A 16,910-nucleotide genomic window follows, 5' to 3' on the forward strand; every position below is an offset into this window, starting at 1 on the left:
GTTGTGAGCAAACCGACACTCTTTCAGAGCACCGCAATGTGACTGCAGAATATGTGTCACAGATCATGCAAACGATTGTGCAGAAAAGTCTTAATATTAGTATTAGGGTTTTGTGGACAACTGCATTTGATCTGATTGGCTTCCCTGTCAGCTACATCAAGGCTAGGCATGCAAAGGAAAAGATATTCTAGAGGTTGTATGGAACCTATGAGGAGGCGTACTCTTTTGCCCCTAGAATGTTGCATCAGATTTCAGTTGCTAACAGGGGGACTCAAGTTTTCCGGAAAGAACGTCCAAATCCATTGAATCGGAACTAGCAAATCCTGGACCGCTTATTCTGGGTATTCGTCCAGACTATACAAGCATTCAAGCATTGCCGTCCGGTTGTATCAATTGATGGTACATTTCTCACTGGAAAGTACAAGGGCACACTCTTAGTGACGATGGCAGCTGATGCAAACAATCAACTTCTTCCTATTGCCTATGCACTAGTCGAGAGCAAAAACAAACATAGTTGGTTGTGGTTCCTGTGCTGCCTGAAGATGGGGTCGTCAAAGATCGGGAAGGGGTTTGCATCATCTCTGATCGCAACACTGGACTATTAAGCGCGCTCGAAATAATTAAGGCTTCACAAGATCCAAATTGGGGGTGGACCGATCTGGAGACGAGGTGGTGCATGAGGCATTTGGCAGCTAATTTTTATTCCAAATTCAAAACAAAGATTGGTTCAAGCTATTCAAGAGCATGTGCATGCAGAAAACTGAAGCAAAAAATGAATGCTATCAGGCAGGTATCAATGGTGAGACCGAGCGCGCATCCCTCCCGGCAAGAGAAGACTGGAGGGGTCGTCGGACAGCAATAAATTTGAGCCAGTGGATCAATGAGAATTGTCCCAATTTGTACAAGTGGGCGCAGTCTCATGACAGTGGCGCTCGATACGGTATAATGACAAGCAACATGTCCGAGGTGTACAATGATGTTCTTAAAGGGGTGAGGGCACTACCTATCATAGCACTAATTGATGACTGAAGCACAGAGGAGGAGGAGACTACAACAATATATACTTGTTTATTCTTGATGACTGAAGCATATCGGAGGACTGATGTATGGTGAAGGAGCAACGGGTGGATCTTCCTCATAATTGACGCACATGAAAAACTTCATACCCAACCAATCTGAAAAATCCGTCACCTCCTTCACCTTGCAGAGATCACCACACCAACAACGCAGTACTTCCACCCCCCGAGGCAAGCTCGTACTCTTCATTTTCCTAGGCCTAATGCTTTGATCCGAAGAAGGCAAACTCATACTGAATACGAAAGAAGTGTGACACACTGAGGCGAAGTGTGGCTGGATGATGGCGAAGAGTGTTTCAGTGCCTTCTTTTATAGACTGAGACAGATGTGTAGGCGGGAAAATATGGCGCGAAGAGGTTCCCTGCTGGCGAAAAAATGGACGGGAAAAATGAGCATCTGAGAGATTCCTGACAACCTCAAAATGAGCGCCGGCCAGCGCCACTTTCGGCGCGAGGAAACAGTACCTGCCGCCTCGGGCCGTGGCGGCAGGGCCCCACTGTTGCGCCCGTTCCGTCGAGTGCGGGGGCTATTACGGAAACCCTGTCGGCCGCCTCGGGGCGTGGCGGCAGGCCTGTCGGCCGCCTTGGATCGTGGAGGCAGGCCCCAGCCGCCTCGGGCGGTGGCGGCAGGTGACACGCGTCGCCTGGCGCGCGTGCCACCACGGTGGGTAGGGGTCTTTTTTACTAATTTCGTTCAAAGGTGGTCCTTTCCGACAAATAGACTCGGCTAGGGGTTTTTTTGGACAAAAATTTACTATTCCCAACCTATAACCGCATGCAAAGGAAAAAAAGATACACACACTAGAAAGGAAAAAAGGAAACCACTGTTCCAGTATAGAAGAAAGATTTCACTATTACCCCTAGGAGAAAAATCATCTACTATTTCAAAAATCCTTATTTTGTTTTCATGTGTTTATTGAACAACTACTCGTCTGGAATTGAGCAAATATATCTATATTGAGATGCAACTACTGTTCTGTACTGAGCAAATCCCCTCTATCTTTGTGATGCAACTTATTCTGCTGCTTATGCTATTTTATTAATGCAACTATTTAGAAATAAAAACATGTGGTATATAACATGAGCTGAAGATTTTATTATTATCTACGTAGAAAGAAAAGAAAAGAAAAACTACTATTTCTTAAACCTGTATTTCATCTTGGAGGGTAGCTGCAAAAGAATGACATCCACATCTCCTGTCTTTATTGAGCAACTGTTGGTCTGGATTGAGCAAATCCATCTAGGTTGAGATGCAACTACATAAAAGTCCCCTACCTGTGCTGATTCTACTTTTAGAATTACCTCATGCTGGCCTTTCTTCGCCCGTTTCACATGTCTCCCTTCTTAACAGCATGGACATGATCAACAACCCCTTTTTTCTCATGTACCACAGTCCGGATTTCAACTCGTGCGACCGCATTTGCGTCCGGCATTGCTGGTTGTTGGAATGACCTCATGTTGCTCGTCTGGTTCGCCTTCTCCATCACTATTTTGGGCAATCATTTTACTTTTGTATGTTATTTATGAAAAATGGAAAAGGGAAAACTAGCAAGCTCTCTCAAACAACTGCTAAAAGAGAAAAAAAGAGAACATACTTGTGGTCCTACTTTCGGCAACTATTGTCAAAAATAACGAGAGCAACTACTGTCATAGTTGCAAGCAACTACCTTTGTGATGATAGTAAGCAACTCAAGAAAAGAGCTTCTATATTAGCATGTCTGTTATAATTGTAATCACATGTATACATTAAAAACAAGCGATTACATATGTTATTACTTTGTCTGCTACAACTATGAGGTATCCGATTTAGAATGCATTATTTTTACGGTACCCTATACCGCTACGGGAGATTAAGCAGTATAAATCTATTCCAGCCGTTGATTTCGTAAGGGTACTTTAGACTTTTTTCATAAATAATACTCCCTCCGTTCCAAAATAAGTGTCTTAAACTTAGTATAATTTTGTACTAGCGTTAGTACAAAGTTGAGACATTTATTTTGGGACGGAGGGAGTAATACTGTATGATCCGGCCTGTACTAAAATAATGGACTAATATTTCGGCCCATGCAGGTGGTGTGACCATGGCACCATGCACACCCATTTTCCTTGTCTCGTCTCCACAGCTGTGTTTCTCCCATCGTCGTCCTTGCCACCGGCTACCACTGTGGCTGAATTAGTTGTCCCGTCCAGCCATATTCGCCGAGCTGCACTAGCTGCCCCATCCCGCCATGTTCACCGAGCTCGCATGGCTGCGTTTTTCTCTCCACTCTTACGGGGCTCTTCGGCCTCGTCATGGTGGACTACATGAAACCATTTCCCAGTACTTAATTCTTGATCCGAGGTTATTGTAATTACTTGCTACATCTGATTTGACCTGTCCTGAGAAGACGACGAACATCTGTGTGTCAGTTTGCAAATAAGCCTCGAGAGTAATTGTTTTGTAAGAGCATCTACATCCGGACCTTACAAATCCGGTCCCTTAAACGTCTACGGACGTATCCAGATGCATCCGTGGACAATGACCGGTCATGCCTCAAATAATGCATTCTAAATCGGATACCTTAAATTAGAAACCTCATATTCATACTATTACATGCAACGTAAACCTAATACTAAGCAGAGCTCGTTCGGCTCCGCCGTGCTCATGTCCGACGGCTCGTTGCGTCCCTCACTGTGTCGGTCCAAATGCCGGCGAGGTAGAGTAGGATATGGGACACTAGCTGGCTCACCGGAGTTGTGGTCCCGCCATCTGACATGCCTTACTCATCCCCGTCGGAGCCTGTAACCCAGACGGTGTCAGTCGACGTTAGGTCGATGACAGATCCATCCTGGGAGGAGCCGACGTCCACCACGACGCGGTTGCGGCGCCCGTACCTGTGCATCATATGGGGTGTCGGAGAATGTGACTCCGCCTCTCTAACATCCGCAACCGCGAATGCCTACGCTGCATCCCGTGCCCGCTACCTGGCCCGGCGGGCACGCCGCTCCATGACAACGTTCGAGGTTGGCCATGCTTCGTGGTCGGCGCGCCAATGGAGGGGTTGCGCTACCGCCACCGCGTTCGGACGCTAGACGGACCACATAGTCTTCGGTGAGGCAGCAACACCAGATCCAAGCACCGGTTGTGCAGAAGCAATGGATTCCCGACGTTGCGAGTCCAAGCGTTGTCGTCGTGCGGCTGCCTCCCCGGAGCGGCAGAGCGCAAGCTGGATGACCACCTTCTCCTCGGGGCCGCGTGGCACGAGCTCGTGTTCGACGGATCTGGAGGTGAAGGACTCAGATCCACTGTCCGCCATGTCGGAGGTGAGCTTGGGTGACGGATGGGAGTGAAGGGGAGTGGAGTGAAGTGCCTAGGGTTTGTTCCGACGAGCGGATTGGGACGAATATATGTGGCATAAATGCGGGTCAGACGCGCGTCCAAGCTTTCCCATATCCGCCTCATATTTGGGCTGGAAATGAGGGGTGCCGGTTAGCTCGGACGCTTGAGGCCGGTTTACTGGATTTGTCTCGGTTGTTTTTTCAAGACCGATGTGTGACCGGACGGCCTCCAAACGTTTGAGAAGGGTTTGAATGGTTCGGCTGTTGATGCTCTAACACAAATCATGTTGCGAGAGATGTTCGCCTATGTATGGGTTCATTCTTGAACTAATCTATTTTAATTTGCATTGATAAACTAGACTAAAGACTACAATCACGCATGTCCAGACTGAAATATCGGAACTTGTAGCTGGGATTTGTATCCCCAGTCTTCCTAGGTTGCCCTCAGTGGCCATATACTGCTCCGTGTTGCACGGGATTAGGTTGGGTATACTGTTGACATAAACCATCAGTGTAGATCAACAGGGTCCATTGGATTTTCCTGAATGAACGATCTGTATTGATTAGGGGTACCATAAAAGAGCTCGAATAAAACGTAAGCAACTCCTATAACTAATATCAGGGGCACCTCCTCCCTCCATCAGGGGAAAAATTCCCCCAGGAAGGAGCATAAGGATGATTTCATCGTCTTATAGTCTCTTGTGTGTGTACATCGGCCGAAACTCACGTGTTTTTTGCTGTATTTATACTTGTTGTGGATAGAAAAAATCTCACCCCGACAATCCCAAACACGAGCAACGGTTGTACAAAATGTGCAACTACCGTTGTACTCCCTCCGTTTCTAAATATAAGTTTTTTTTAGACATTTTACTAAAGGGCTACATACGAAACAAAATAAATGAATCTATACTTTAAATTATATTTATATACATCCGTATGTAGTCCTTTTAATGAAACCTCTTAAAAGACTTATACTCCCTCCGTTCCAAAATATAAGACCTTTTAGGTATTTCACTAAAAGAATATATACGGAGCAAAATGAATGAATCTATACTCTAAAATATGTCTATATACATCCGTATGTAGTTTATAGTACAATCTTTAAAAGGTCTTATATTTAGGAACGGAGGGAGTATTTAGGAACGGAGGGAGTATTTGTGAGCTACCGTCGTGTGAAGGAAAAAACCTCACCCAAACTTTCCAAAAAGACACACACATGAGCAACTACTGCATGGGGATTGAGCAACTACCGTCGTATTGCTAGACTATTGCCCCTTGAAGAAAAAACCTGATTACGTTCCCAAACATCCCAAACACAAGCAACTGTTCGTGGAAATGATAGCAACTAACCGCACTTATTCCAAGCAAAAAATCCAAATATATTACTAAACAACTCAACTAAATCGGTCGTTATAGACGAATTGTACCACCCCGTCCCTATTACCCCTCCCTCCACTCTCGCCCAGTTCATGCCACCCACCTACCCCACAAAATGAACGAGCGCGACATCGCCATGGACATCCTCGTGCTCCTCTTCATACACATATCAACGGAAAACCACCACAATCCCACCCACGACGAACACCAATAAAACCTAGACCCAAAATCAGACCCGCAACCACCCAAACTAGATGTGACATAATAGAAAACAAAGAGCCTGGAGAAGACGGGGATTTCCTCCGCCTGTCACCGACGACGCGCACCCATAAACGGTGCCCCGCGTCGGCGAATCTTCGACAAACCCACGCTTGAATCATCACGCAAGCGTCTAATATGAAAGGAGGAAAAATCATGATAGATAGGAATGGCAACAAAGAGTCGTCCGAGGATTCAAACCGAAAGGATAAAGAGGTTGGAAGGGAGAGGGAGAAGGGTTTCGTGTGAAATTAGTGATGTGGCCACCACTAATCGCACGTGGGACGCCCCTCTCTGTCACAAGTGTGTCAAGCTATGGGAATTCGTATAATACTCTCCTAATTTCATAATATAAAATAATATTTTATTAGTGTAGTGTCAAAAATATTGTTACCTTATATATTATGAAACGGAGGGAGTAGCATTTAGGAATAGGAAAAAAGCCAGATTTGCCAGGCGCCCAGTCTCCTCTCTCCACGTAACCCTTCTCCCCTCCAACCTCCGCGTCGTCGCAAACCCAAATCCTCCTCCCAACTCATCAGATCACGCGAGCAGGGGGGCCCGAACCGGATCGGGCGCGGCGGAGGAAGTGGACGGCGATGATGCACGGCGTGGGGCCGTCGGACGACGCGGCGGCGGCGGCGGCGCTGGAGCTGCAGGAGTCCGGGTGGGAGGAGCTGCGGCGGGAGGCGCGGAAGCTGGAGGGGGACCTGGACGTGAAGCTCTCCTCGTACGCGCGCCTCGCCGCGCGCTCCTCCTCCGCCTCGGCCTCGGCCTCGGCGGCCTCCCCCACCGCCGACCGCTCCTCCTGGAAGTCCACGGAGCTCGAGATCCAGGCGCTGCTCGACAAGCTGCAGGACGTCAACGACGCCATGAGCCGCTGCGCCGCCCCCGCCGCCCCCTCCACCGCCTCCGTCACCCAGAAGCTCGCGCGCCACCGCGACATCCTGCACGAGTTCACGCAGGTCCCCCTCCTTCTCCCCGCCCACCCGCTGCTCACCTCGCTGAAATGGTTGGTTGGCTGATCCCGTCGATCGGAACAGGAGTTCAGGAGGACGCGGGGGAACCTGAGCTCCATGAGGGAGCACGCCGACCTGCTCAGCTCCGTGCGCGGCGACATCACCGAGTCCAAGGTTTCGTCTCGCCTGTCTCCGGCTCTCCACTTTCGCATCAAAAATGTTGTTGCAGTGCGTATGCCCCTGTTGTGCCGTCTCACTCTGATCACCGGAAATTTCTCTCTCTAGGCTACCGGCGGCATGTCGCCGAGGGTGCATTTGCTCCGGGAGAGGGCTTCCATTCACGGCAGCGTCAATCAGGTATGGTTCCAGTAGTTGAGTTAAGACCAAAGGATATCTAAAATTCTGTTTAGTTACATGATAGTAGCTTGGCGTCGCACATTTGCACTAGAAGGATCCCCGTTTAGACTTGTGATGCTCATCATTAGATCTTGTGATCTGATGCACAAAATCATCAATATCTGCGAGTGTTATCCAAATGTGATGTGCAACTTGGGGCAGGGTGTTGGGAAGAACACAGCAATAGGAAGAACAGGGTGTTAGGAACACTTACAACCATGTTTTTTGAACATGTGAACATTGAACAATGATTCGAGTCGAGAAGAGAGAAAACGAGTTCACTTTTATGCAGCAAAACTTTGTCACTCTCAATATGTGTTTGTGTCTTTGTCATAAACTCTAGCTCGTCTGGCACAAGGCACTAAGTTCCTCTTTTTGCCCAAATTCCAGATAGACGAGGTAATTGGGCAAGCTCAAAGCACAAGAGCAGCACTATCCAATCAGAGGGCCTTGTTTGGAGATGTTCAGGGAAAAGTCAAGCAGTTGGGTGAAAAATTCCCTGTGGTCCGAGGCCTCCTCGGTAATATATGGATCCCCAGTTCTTACATTGGACATTAGTCTATCGACCCAGTTCCAACACCCTAACAATTGAACACATTCTTGTTTGCAGGCGCCATCAAGAGGAAGAAATCAAAGGACACGATCATTCTTTCAGCAGTAATCGCGGCCTGCACCATCTTTTTGATCATCTACTGGCTCTCAAAATGATCGGTGCGTTGTTGGAAAAGATTGCGGCGGGGACTCCCCCTCTCGGCACAGAGTGACCGACAGGTGACAACAGATGGCACGATAAAAAGACTTGGTGATTATCCATTTGTTAGGGCTAGTATGAGGGAATTGGACACCCCGTTGTGTTTAGCTCTCACCGTGCTGCCCTCGACATATCTTGTTTTTGGAGATCTCCCCTGTCATTTATACCTAGATCAATTTTGTTTGGTGAATTGCCTGCGAGGCCATGCTGGTTCAAGTAAATACGATGACACACTTCTGATACTTCCATCTTACAATGGGAACTGAGCTGTTGCTTGTACAAATACTGTGTTCCATGGAACAAAACCCTTGCCTGTAACTGTGTTCCATCTTACAATGGGAGTTGAGCTGCTGCTTGCACTATTGCTTGCAAATTCATTTCCATGTGCCTAAAGATTAAAATGTCAATCTCAAACATACACTCACTCTGTCACTTAGACAGTACTCCCCCCGTTCTTAGATATTTGTCTTACTAGAGATTTCACTATGGACTACATACGGATGTACATAGACATAATTAAAAAATGTAGATTCATTCATTTTGCTTCATACGTAGTTCATAGTTGAATCTTTAAAAAGACAAACATTTAGAAACTGAGGGAGTACTCCCAAAATTCTTGTCTTAGATTTGTCTCAATATGAATGTATCTGGTCATGTTATAGTATTTAGTCATGTTATAGTATTTAGATACATTCATTTTTAGACAATCCTAAGACAAGAATTTTGAGACAGAGGGAGTAGTTGCCAAAGAGGCCCTGTGGACAGGGCATGCAAAAAAGTTTGGGGATCAACATGTACCAAAATCCCATAAACAACATTCATACACTTTTTAAGATATGTAGTAGCTTGTTTCCAATCATCCGCACTCCCTTTTTACTCTACAAAAAGAAAACAAAAAACTATGTACACCAAAGTGACAGGTTTTCACCATTCTGGTGCTGAAGAAGAAACAGCTCGATCCCGTACGAAGAAGAAACACCGCTTAGTTAGCAGCCACATCCTGTGATCTTATCCCACTTTACAGCCAGCCACGAATTCTCATATTGTGCAGCCAAGCAAGCTGATCCTGGCCATCTCATCAAGGCCCCATCGCGACGTTACATTGGGTGACAATGTCGTCGAAGGTACAAGGAGACCGTTTTTCTCGCTGCGGTAAATCAGACCCCATACAGGGGCAGAGCTACTCTGACGAAGGAGTAACAAAGCGCCCCTGTGAAGACGTAGCTGTCGACCCGGTCAAGAATACCACCTGCATTGCAGCTCTGTGTTATGTTTGTGCAAAAGCAAATGACGCGATGAAGTATAAGATGTGAGACACAGAATGACAATATATTACACACAAGCATGAACGAAATAAATAAAGGTTGATACCAAAGTAGGCATGAAATAAGTAGAATTGCATGGAGCAATGCTGCAGAAAACTTGACATGACAACATCAGATTATGTGCCCAATGAGGCTCTAAAGATGGTCTCACGTCTCGGCACATGACCCCGAGCAGCAGATGAATATATAACAAGAAGAGAGCTAACAATGTTTACCATGCCCAGGAATGAGTGACCCAGAGTCCTTCACACCAGCATCGCGCTTAATCAGAGATTCAATAAGATCCCCAAATAATGAACCCAGAAAGATCAGGATCCCATAAGCAGTAGCACTGATACCAATCAATGAAATAATTAGGCATGGAAGCAAAGTTCTATGCAAATATATGTCATTCAAGATACAAGTGCAGAATCTATATGCACCTATAAACTCAACAAAGAGATAAACACTATCACATGTATGTCGGGTCAACATTCTTTTTTAGGCTAATAGGGTATAACCATATAATATCTCCGTTTATTTGAGTTCTGAAGGACAGTAGGAACAGCCTTGTTAAATATTTAAAGTAGGTTAATACTGCACAGATAGAGTTACAGAAATATAAAGAAAAGAACGCTGCCACTACTCCTGGCGGATACCAACACTGACTTTTTGAGAAACTCTAATTGTTGGCAAAAAATCCATATCAATAGAAGTTCTTCCATCTGAACTTTATTGAGAGGCATATATTCCTTTGCAACAAGATAACATGTAATGAGTAATGAGTTCCCATGGAGTTATTTGGAAGATCCTAGCAGTAGTGTATTTCTGGTTGATATGTTCAAAACTAATGCATTATGTTGGTACAATCTTGTTCACCTAAAACCTAAAATTTGATGGTTTATTGCTTTCGAGTAAATAAATTTTAAGAATTCAGTAAAGAAAAATAATGTTTCAGTCAGAAGTTAGCAATACCTCAACCGCGATCTTGGCCAGTGAAAGAGAATCGACAAAAGTACAGTGGTAAGCACACAGCCAGTCAGACCGGCTAGAGCACCCTCCAGGGTCTTCTTAGGACTTATGTTAGTCAAAGGAGTACGGCCAAATGCCTAAAACAGAAAATGGATAACACGATGACATGATTTACTTCCTTTCAAATACAGGACTGTTCAAATAAATGCTTTTTCATTCAACAAACATACTCCTTCCGTCCCACAATATAAGACGTTTTTGCAAGCTGTTTTACTTGCAGAAACGTCTTATATGGTGGGACGGAGGGAGGGAGAACATGGCAGGGCAATCATATGTGTGTCTATAAATCTATAGTAGTTACTTCGGCAGCGGAAAACAATAAACTCGCAGTTTATCTGTGATCTGAAACACTTTTTTTTATCAATGTGGTTGTGTCACATCAATGGCAATCTTAACAGGTTGCCCAACAGTAGTTACACTTAGGCCGTAAGTTGGATACTCCTAACTTCTGAGTTTTGACAGGCTTCTGTAGGAAAGTTTCTTGATGTGCACTATATAAACGAGATTTTTTTATAGCAACCCACAGAGCTAAAGGCCAAGTTGTTTCCAGATAAATCACAACAAAGTAAAAACGCTGTGTTTTTATAATAACATGACAAAGTCAAATGGAGTCAATCACAATAGAAGAGAATTAGGGAAGAGCATACCCTTCCACAAAGGAAAGCTGATGTATCGGCAGCAATAATGCTAGTAATAGATATCAAGGTTGCTACAAGTCCAACTGTCCAGTGAGCTTGCCCACCAAGAAGTATTGGCCAGTTATGTGCTATACCTGGCAAAGAACACTAGTTATAACTTCTATAACACACAAAAATATATTAAAAATGTTTCCATCAATACTACAAATCAAACAGAAAGATGCACTTAAAAATTTACTTGCGCTGGTAAGCACTTACAAAAATGCACGTTCTTATGAACCCTTAAAATCAATTAAAACTATACATAAAATTAATCTCTTATAAACAAACTGTTTCCATCAATACTACAAATCAAACAGAAAGATGAATCGCTAGAGAAAGGTGCCAAACAAAGAAGTAGGCAGAGAAGTACAAAGAGAATTTGATCAACATACTTGTATTTAAGGCAGGAGCTGCTAGTCCGCAACGGAGCTTAACCCAGAAAGAAGGAAGATAGCCACAATAAAATAAACCAAAAACTGAACTAGTTAGCTGCGCGAAACGGGGGTTTCCTCTTTGCAATACCAAAGATATTGCAATAATAAATGCCGATAACGTCAGGGGAACATCCATGCGGCCATAGTACCTACACAAATATATAGGAGAACATCAGAACTGAAAGCTGTAGCCATATTAACAGGAACTGACAACCAAATGTAGCAGTCCTTCCTTCTTAAGCAACCCCTCCCCACCCTATTACACACGCACACACAAAAAAAAAAACATATAGTGCAAATTATTATGGTCATCTAAAAAAATGCGACGAAGCTCTTATCTAGTATAAAATGCAACGAAGTTCAGAAGCTGAAGCAATAAAGCAACATCTGTAGGCTGATACCTCGAAAGTATACAGAAATGCACTGACACTTGAAGTTCTTCTGACTCACGAAATCGAGTGATAAGATGGGGAATTCAGTGACGAACTGGTAACCCGTGAGGCCTGATTCGCATCGTGTCTAATGACCCCACGATCTGAGTGGTAAGTATTTGCATCAAGCTAAAGCTATAACTTCCAGATTAAAAAGTTCCAATGCCTACAAACAATTTGAGTTGATTGCTGCTACCTTCTTGCCTCTACCCATCTCAATGATTCCCCAAAAAATGAAAGAGTGGGTGAGCCAAGGCAATTTTACTGGCAGCTCTCCTCTCAAGAGCATAGCTAGCACATTTGTACCGAAAATTAACATTAGCCACCGTGCAGTTCTAGCTTATTCTGACACTGGAGCAGAAGAGACAACAAATGCGGGGCTCCCTTACAGCGTAAGGATAGGCATGAGAGCGCAGATGGCGGAGCAGACGCGGGACACGTAGCGCGGCGGAGGGGTGCTGCCGGCGGCGGCGGTGCCACGGACGAGACCGAAGTACTCGCGGGCACCGGCGAGGACGACGGCGGTCATGGCGGCGGTGAACACCCAGCCGCCGGCGACCACGACGCCGCCCGCGCCGACCCCGATGGCGATTCCCACGACCACCCTCCGCTGCAGCTGCCGGGCCTTATCGCTCTTCTCGGCGGCCTCCTCCGCGGGGCCCTCGCTGGCGGAGGCGACGGCGAGGAGCGGGAAGCGGCGGCGAAGGCGGAGCGGCGGCGGGGTGGGGAGGAGGAGGCGGAGGCGGAGCGTGGGCTGGGGCCGTGCGGTGGAATGGAGGACGAGAGTCGGGTGGAGGCGGGTGGCCGTTACCGTCACCGCCGCCGCCGCCGCCGCCGCCGCAGCCATGGGAGATGGATGGGGGTCAGGTCGGGCGGAGAGTTCGATGTGAGCAAGGAATTTTCGCTACCGTTGATTTTCGGCCAGAGCTGTAGACATCGAAAATTTGTACTCGTACTATACCTGTACTAGCATACATCATGCCCAAAAGGAAAACAATACTATGTTGAGGGAGCATCTTTTTTGTTTTGCAAAATATGTTGAGGTAGTATCCACCAAAGAAAAAGTATCACATTACTTTGATCGAAATTTAACATTGTAACTTTAGGCCTCCTTTGGTTCATAGGATAGGATTATCAAAGTAATAGGAAACTTATGGAAAATGGGATGACATGTATGTTAAATTTTATGAGCAGGGTTAGAAAAAGAGATGTCATTTGGTTTATATCATAGGAATTTTTTCATTGAGTCTAGGCTTATGTTTGGTTTTCTTCGAAATGTGGAGGATAGGAACCAATTCTATGTAGGAATATGAATCCATTCATATGAACCAAAGGGCTCTAAAGAAAAAAATTCTTACAAGAATCATATCCTATATAATCCCTGTGAAATTCCTCCAAACAAAGGAGGCCTTGAAAGGTAGACATTACTTACCTTGACTGAGGATTACAACCTAAAAACCAAAAATTAATTGTATGATAAAATATAGAGTGACGCTCACCTCGCCATCGGCGTAGAAATGCATATGCTTGATAAAGAAATGTGAGAAGGTAGAAGGACGGAAAGAAAGAAAAAGGAGGGGAGAGTAAGTGAACGTCGACAATGCTAACACCCTCAGAGGGTTTACGAGTGATGACAACGTCAACATTCTTAAAGGAAATTGTTTGATAAAAATGTCGAGGCCTCTCCTCACTGTTGATGGTTGTTGGTCGATATGGAGAAATAAAATTTGTTTGGACAATTGTCAATGCATGGTGTCTGTGTTGTTGACAATGAAGACGAAGCAAAGTAGGAGGTAAATAACATAGCAGGTGGATCACGGACAAAAAATGGTGCACGGGGATCCCCGAGGAGCCGGATCATCCCACATCCTCTAATGTTTAAGTGTCAACGCCTAAAAAGAGATTCAACCTAGCCGGGTTTTCTTTGGAAAAAATGCAAGCAGGTAGTTTGAAATCTATTAGACCGTCTAGGGCATGTGAAAGAGCATGGTGTCCATATTTGGTTTTTGTAGTTGATGATATTCCCTATGGACTAATGATTGCTTTGAGTTATAATTTAAGATTTGTCCATAGGCATTGCTTGAAGACCATACATTGGTTTCAAGGTTATAAGAAGAAGGAGATTATATGTTGACCAAGGTGCAATTCAAAGAGTTATCCAAAGATTGGTCACAGAAAAGATAATATACAAGGTTGACCAAGACTAAATCAAAGAATGATTTAAGTTGATCAACAAACAAAGCATAGAAGATGTATCGAGTGGGATATAGTGATCTCATGGTATGGCAGGCATTGTCCATTGCGCTTTGCGTACTAATACATTGTATATGTGAGAGTTCTTTGTGGGGTAGGTGTGTTTTCATGGGCGTGCATCAGAAGGAAGATATGCTATAAACAATGGAGGATGACAACAAGTGGTGATCGTCATCAAGGTTGCAGTGTGCAAATTTAAGTGGAGCATCACAAGGAGATCATGCTTGAAGCTTACTGTCCATTCTCATGATAATGGACATCTAAAGACGTGCATAAAAGAGGCTCACCCATAGTGTAGTATGAGGGAGGAGTTTACAAGTCTTCATCAAGCCAGCGCAATCAAGAAAGGTGGTCCAACTTGAGGAAGTCAAGATCATCATTATCTATCTCAAGTGGACTATGTGCAAGGCAAAAGTTTGACATTGATAGGGTTTCTATTTTACCGGTCTCATAGTGTTAGTTGGGAGACCGAGTTATAAGATTGATTGTCGTACTATCAAGGGGGTATCTCGAGTAAGTAGCTTAATCATATCATTCATAGAGATCTCAAACCATTGCATCCTTGACATCATCTTTATTGGTTCTTGTTTGTCTATTTGCTTTGTGAGTTTTGGAGCTTATGGTGATCTTCATGACAAGCTCAGGTTCATCGAAAATTGATTTCGTATGCATCATATTTTATGTTTTTGATGGTGGAGTTTTTGCCGGTTCATATTTTGGGAAGGTCCTCTTCCTTATCCTGTTGACATTTACTTTACATTGCTAGTTATTAATATATCTAACAAGCTTGAGCTTGCTAATTCACAGCTTGTATGCAAAAAATATGACAATTTTGGTCTTACTTGTTTCTTCTATTTTGCTTGGGCTATTCTGCAGCACCCAAGTGGTAGTACCGCTTCATGCGGTACTTCCATTTTGGTCTAGGGCAACTATTTTTGTCTGGGAGAATACTTATGTTGCTCTCTAATCTTTTAAGCAGTAGTACTGCTCCCCGAGTGGTAGTACTTCTTTAAGTGGTAGTACCGCATTCTACTGTCACACTCACTTCAGCCTGTCTAAGTGCTTATGTAACTCGTCACAAATTTCATGGCAGTAGAGCAGTAGTACTACTTTAAGCATTAGTACCGCTCCCTCAAACGGTAGTACCACTTGAGCACGACCAGTGGGCATAACGGTTGGATTCAGGGGCTATTTAAGGGGGTCTTTTTCTCCAATGGTTCTTATCCCTTTGAGCAAGTTCTCCCCCACTTATGTTGACCTCTTGGAGCTTGCTTTCTCTCTATTACTCACATGATCCTTACTAGCTCTTGAGGAAAAAGAGAGATGAGATCTAGATCCATATTTCCACCAATCAATTTCTCCTCTAAGTGAGGGGAACCCCTTGGATTTTTGAGTTGTTTGTGTTCTCCTTGTTCTTGCTCTCATATTTCTCCATAGCTTTTTTTGTCGTGGAGGGATTTGGTAGAGAAGGACTTGAGCACTCTATGCTTTTGCCATTGGATTTTGTGCATAAGTTTGGATTATCCACGGTGATACGTGGAACTGAAAGTTCACAAGCTTATTACTCTTGGGTGTTTGGGCATCCTAGAAGTTGTGTCTATTGGGTGCTTGGGCGCCCTAGATGGTTGGTGGTGTCGTGGAACTCAATCATTATGGTGAAAAGCTCCGAACAAGCGTTGGAGTCTCCAAATAGGTTGTGGAGATTGCCCCGAGCAATTTGTACGGGTTGGGTGAGCACCCCTAAAGGTTGCCAATTGTACGGGTTCGGTGACCACCCCTAAGTGTTGCCATATGACCGCCCTCAAGGGTTCCTTAATGGAATCACAACATATTGCATTGTGCGAGGGCATGAAGAGATTATGGTGGCCCGAGTGGCATTTGGGGGAGCATTATTGTGACAGCCCGAGACCAACGTTCCAGAAGATTCCCCTTTATTTCCGTTTCCGTCGTGTGATTAGTTTTATTCGTTGCATAGTCATGTAGTTTGCATCATCGGATCATGCAGGGCATCATGTCATCTGTGCTTGTCTGGTGTGGCTAGTTGCACCTCGTTGTTTGAGTGTGAGCGCATGGCCTTGCAACGTGATTGGGTGCAACAAGTTCAAGCTGGTAACCCCTGTGGCACCATGTTTTCAAACTCCTTTCTTACCATTTAGTTGAGGCAGATTTAAAAGTTCATGTTTTGGTTCAAAACAAAATGTTCCTCCTCTTCAAAATTTCTTTCTATTAATTGTGGGGCGCAACACTCATTTATTTGATTTTTTTTCTTTTGGTTTTATTCAAAAATAGAGCCCCATTTCATTTAAAAGTAATTTTTTTCCTTCTTCTAAAAATGTCCCACTTATTTTCTTAAACTTTGGCAACATTTTAGATGCCCAAATTTGTTTCTATTTTTTTTTACTCCTTTTATTTTATCTTCTGGATTTATTCAAAATCCATTTATTTTATTTTTGCAAAACGTTTTCTTTTAGTTTCACAGAGAGAGGAGAAAGCGGAGTGGGCTTCCTGGCCCATCTCCTTTCTTTCTCTGGCGAGCCCACCTCCCTCTTCTCTCCCTGCTCGTCCCGATCCATCCTTCCCCTTCTCCCAGCGCTGCCTTCCCCCTCACGCAGACTCCCCATCCCCGATCCCACCTCTCCTCG

General features: G+C 44.7%; 2 protein-coding genes across 3 annotated transcripts; one reads left to right on the top strand and one right to left on the bottom strand.

The window, feature by feature from the left end:
- Positions 1-6,456: 6,456 nt before the first annotated feature.
- Positions 6,457-8,452, top strand: LOC123401435 (Golgi SNAP receptor complex member 1-2). Of its 2 annotated transcripts, XM_045095248.1 has the most exons (5): positions 6,457-6,993; positions 7,072-7,161; positions 7,273-7,344; positions 7,774-7,903; positions 7,994-8,452. In XM_045095248.1, the coding sequence occupies exons 1-5, from the start codon at positions 6,628-6,630 to the stop codon at positions 8,089-8,091; spliced, it is 756 nt and encodes a 251-aa protein (XP_044951183.1). In that variant the 5' UTR covers positions 6,457-6,627; the 3' UTR covers positions 8,092-8,452. The 2 variants fall into 2 exon arrangements, with proteins under 2 accessions (XP_044951183.1, XP_044951184.1); XM_045095249.1 differs by lacking the exon at positions 7,994-8,452 and having other exon boundaries at positions 7,080-7,161; positions 7,774-7,899.
- A 477-nt stretch (positions 8,453-8,929) lies between these two features.
- On the bottom strand, positions 8,930-12,958 carry LOC123401434 (phosphatidate cytidylyltransferase 4, chloroplastic). The gene is made up of 6 exons (XM_045095247.1): positions 12,405-12,958; positions 11,543-11,733; positions 11,118-11,242; positions 10,414-10,547; positions 9,675-9,790; positions 8,930-9,383 (listed from the first exon to the last, which is right to left on the bottom strand). Exons 1-6 carry the CDS (start codon positions 12,860-12,862, stop codon positions 9,292-9,294), a joined length of 1,116 nt encoding a protein of 371 aa, XP_044951182.1. The 5' UTR covers positions 12,863-12,958; the 3' UTR covers positions 8,930-9,291.
- Positions 12,959-16,910: the final 3,952 nt, after the last annotated feature.

The sequence above is a fragment of the Hordeum vulgare genome, chromosome 6H (genome assembly GCF_904849725.1).
Source record: "Hordeum vulgare subsp. vulgare chromosome 6H, MorexV3_pseudomolecules_assembly, whole genome shotgun sequence".
NCBI lineage: Eukaryota > Viridiplantae > Streptophyta > Magnoliopsida > Poales > Poaceae > Hordeum > Hordeum vulgare.

Bases quoted from the DNA above. Each gene is read 5' to 3' on its own strand.
- LOC123401435 (XM_045095248.1), top strand. From the start codon at position 6,628: ATGATGCACGGCGTGGGGCCGTCGGACGACGCGGCGGCGGCGGCGGCG. The intron at 6,994-7,071 runs GTCCCCCTCCTT...CGATCGGAACAG, and splicing joins TCCTGCACGAGTTCACGCAG to GAGTTCAGGAGGACGCGGGG. The intron at 7,345-7,773 runs GTATGGTTCCAG...CCCAAATTCCAG, and splicing joins TTCACGGCAGCGTCAATCAG to ATAGACGAGGTAATTGGGCA.
- LOC123401434 (XM_045095247.1), bottom strand. From the start codon at position 12,862: ATGGCTGCGGCGGCGGCGGCGGCGGCGGCGGTGACGGTAACGGCCACC. The intron at 11,734-12,404 runs GTAAGGGAGCCC...ATATTTGTGTAG, and splicing joins CTCATGCCTATCCTTACGCT to GTACTATGGCCGCATGGATG. The intron at 11,243-11,542 runs GTATGTTGATCA...GTTCTTTGCCAG, and splicing joins AGCTCCTGCCTTAAATACAA to GTATAGCACATAACTGGCCA.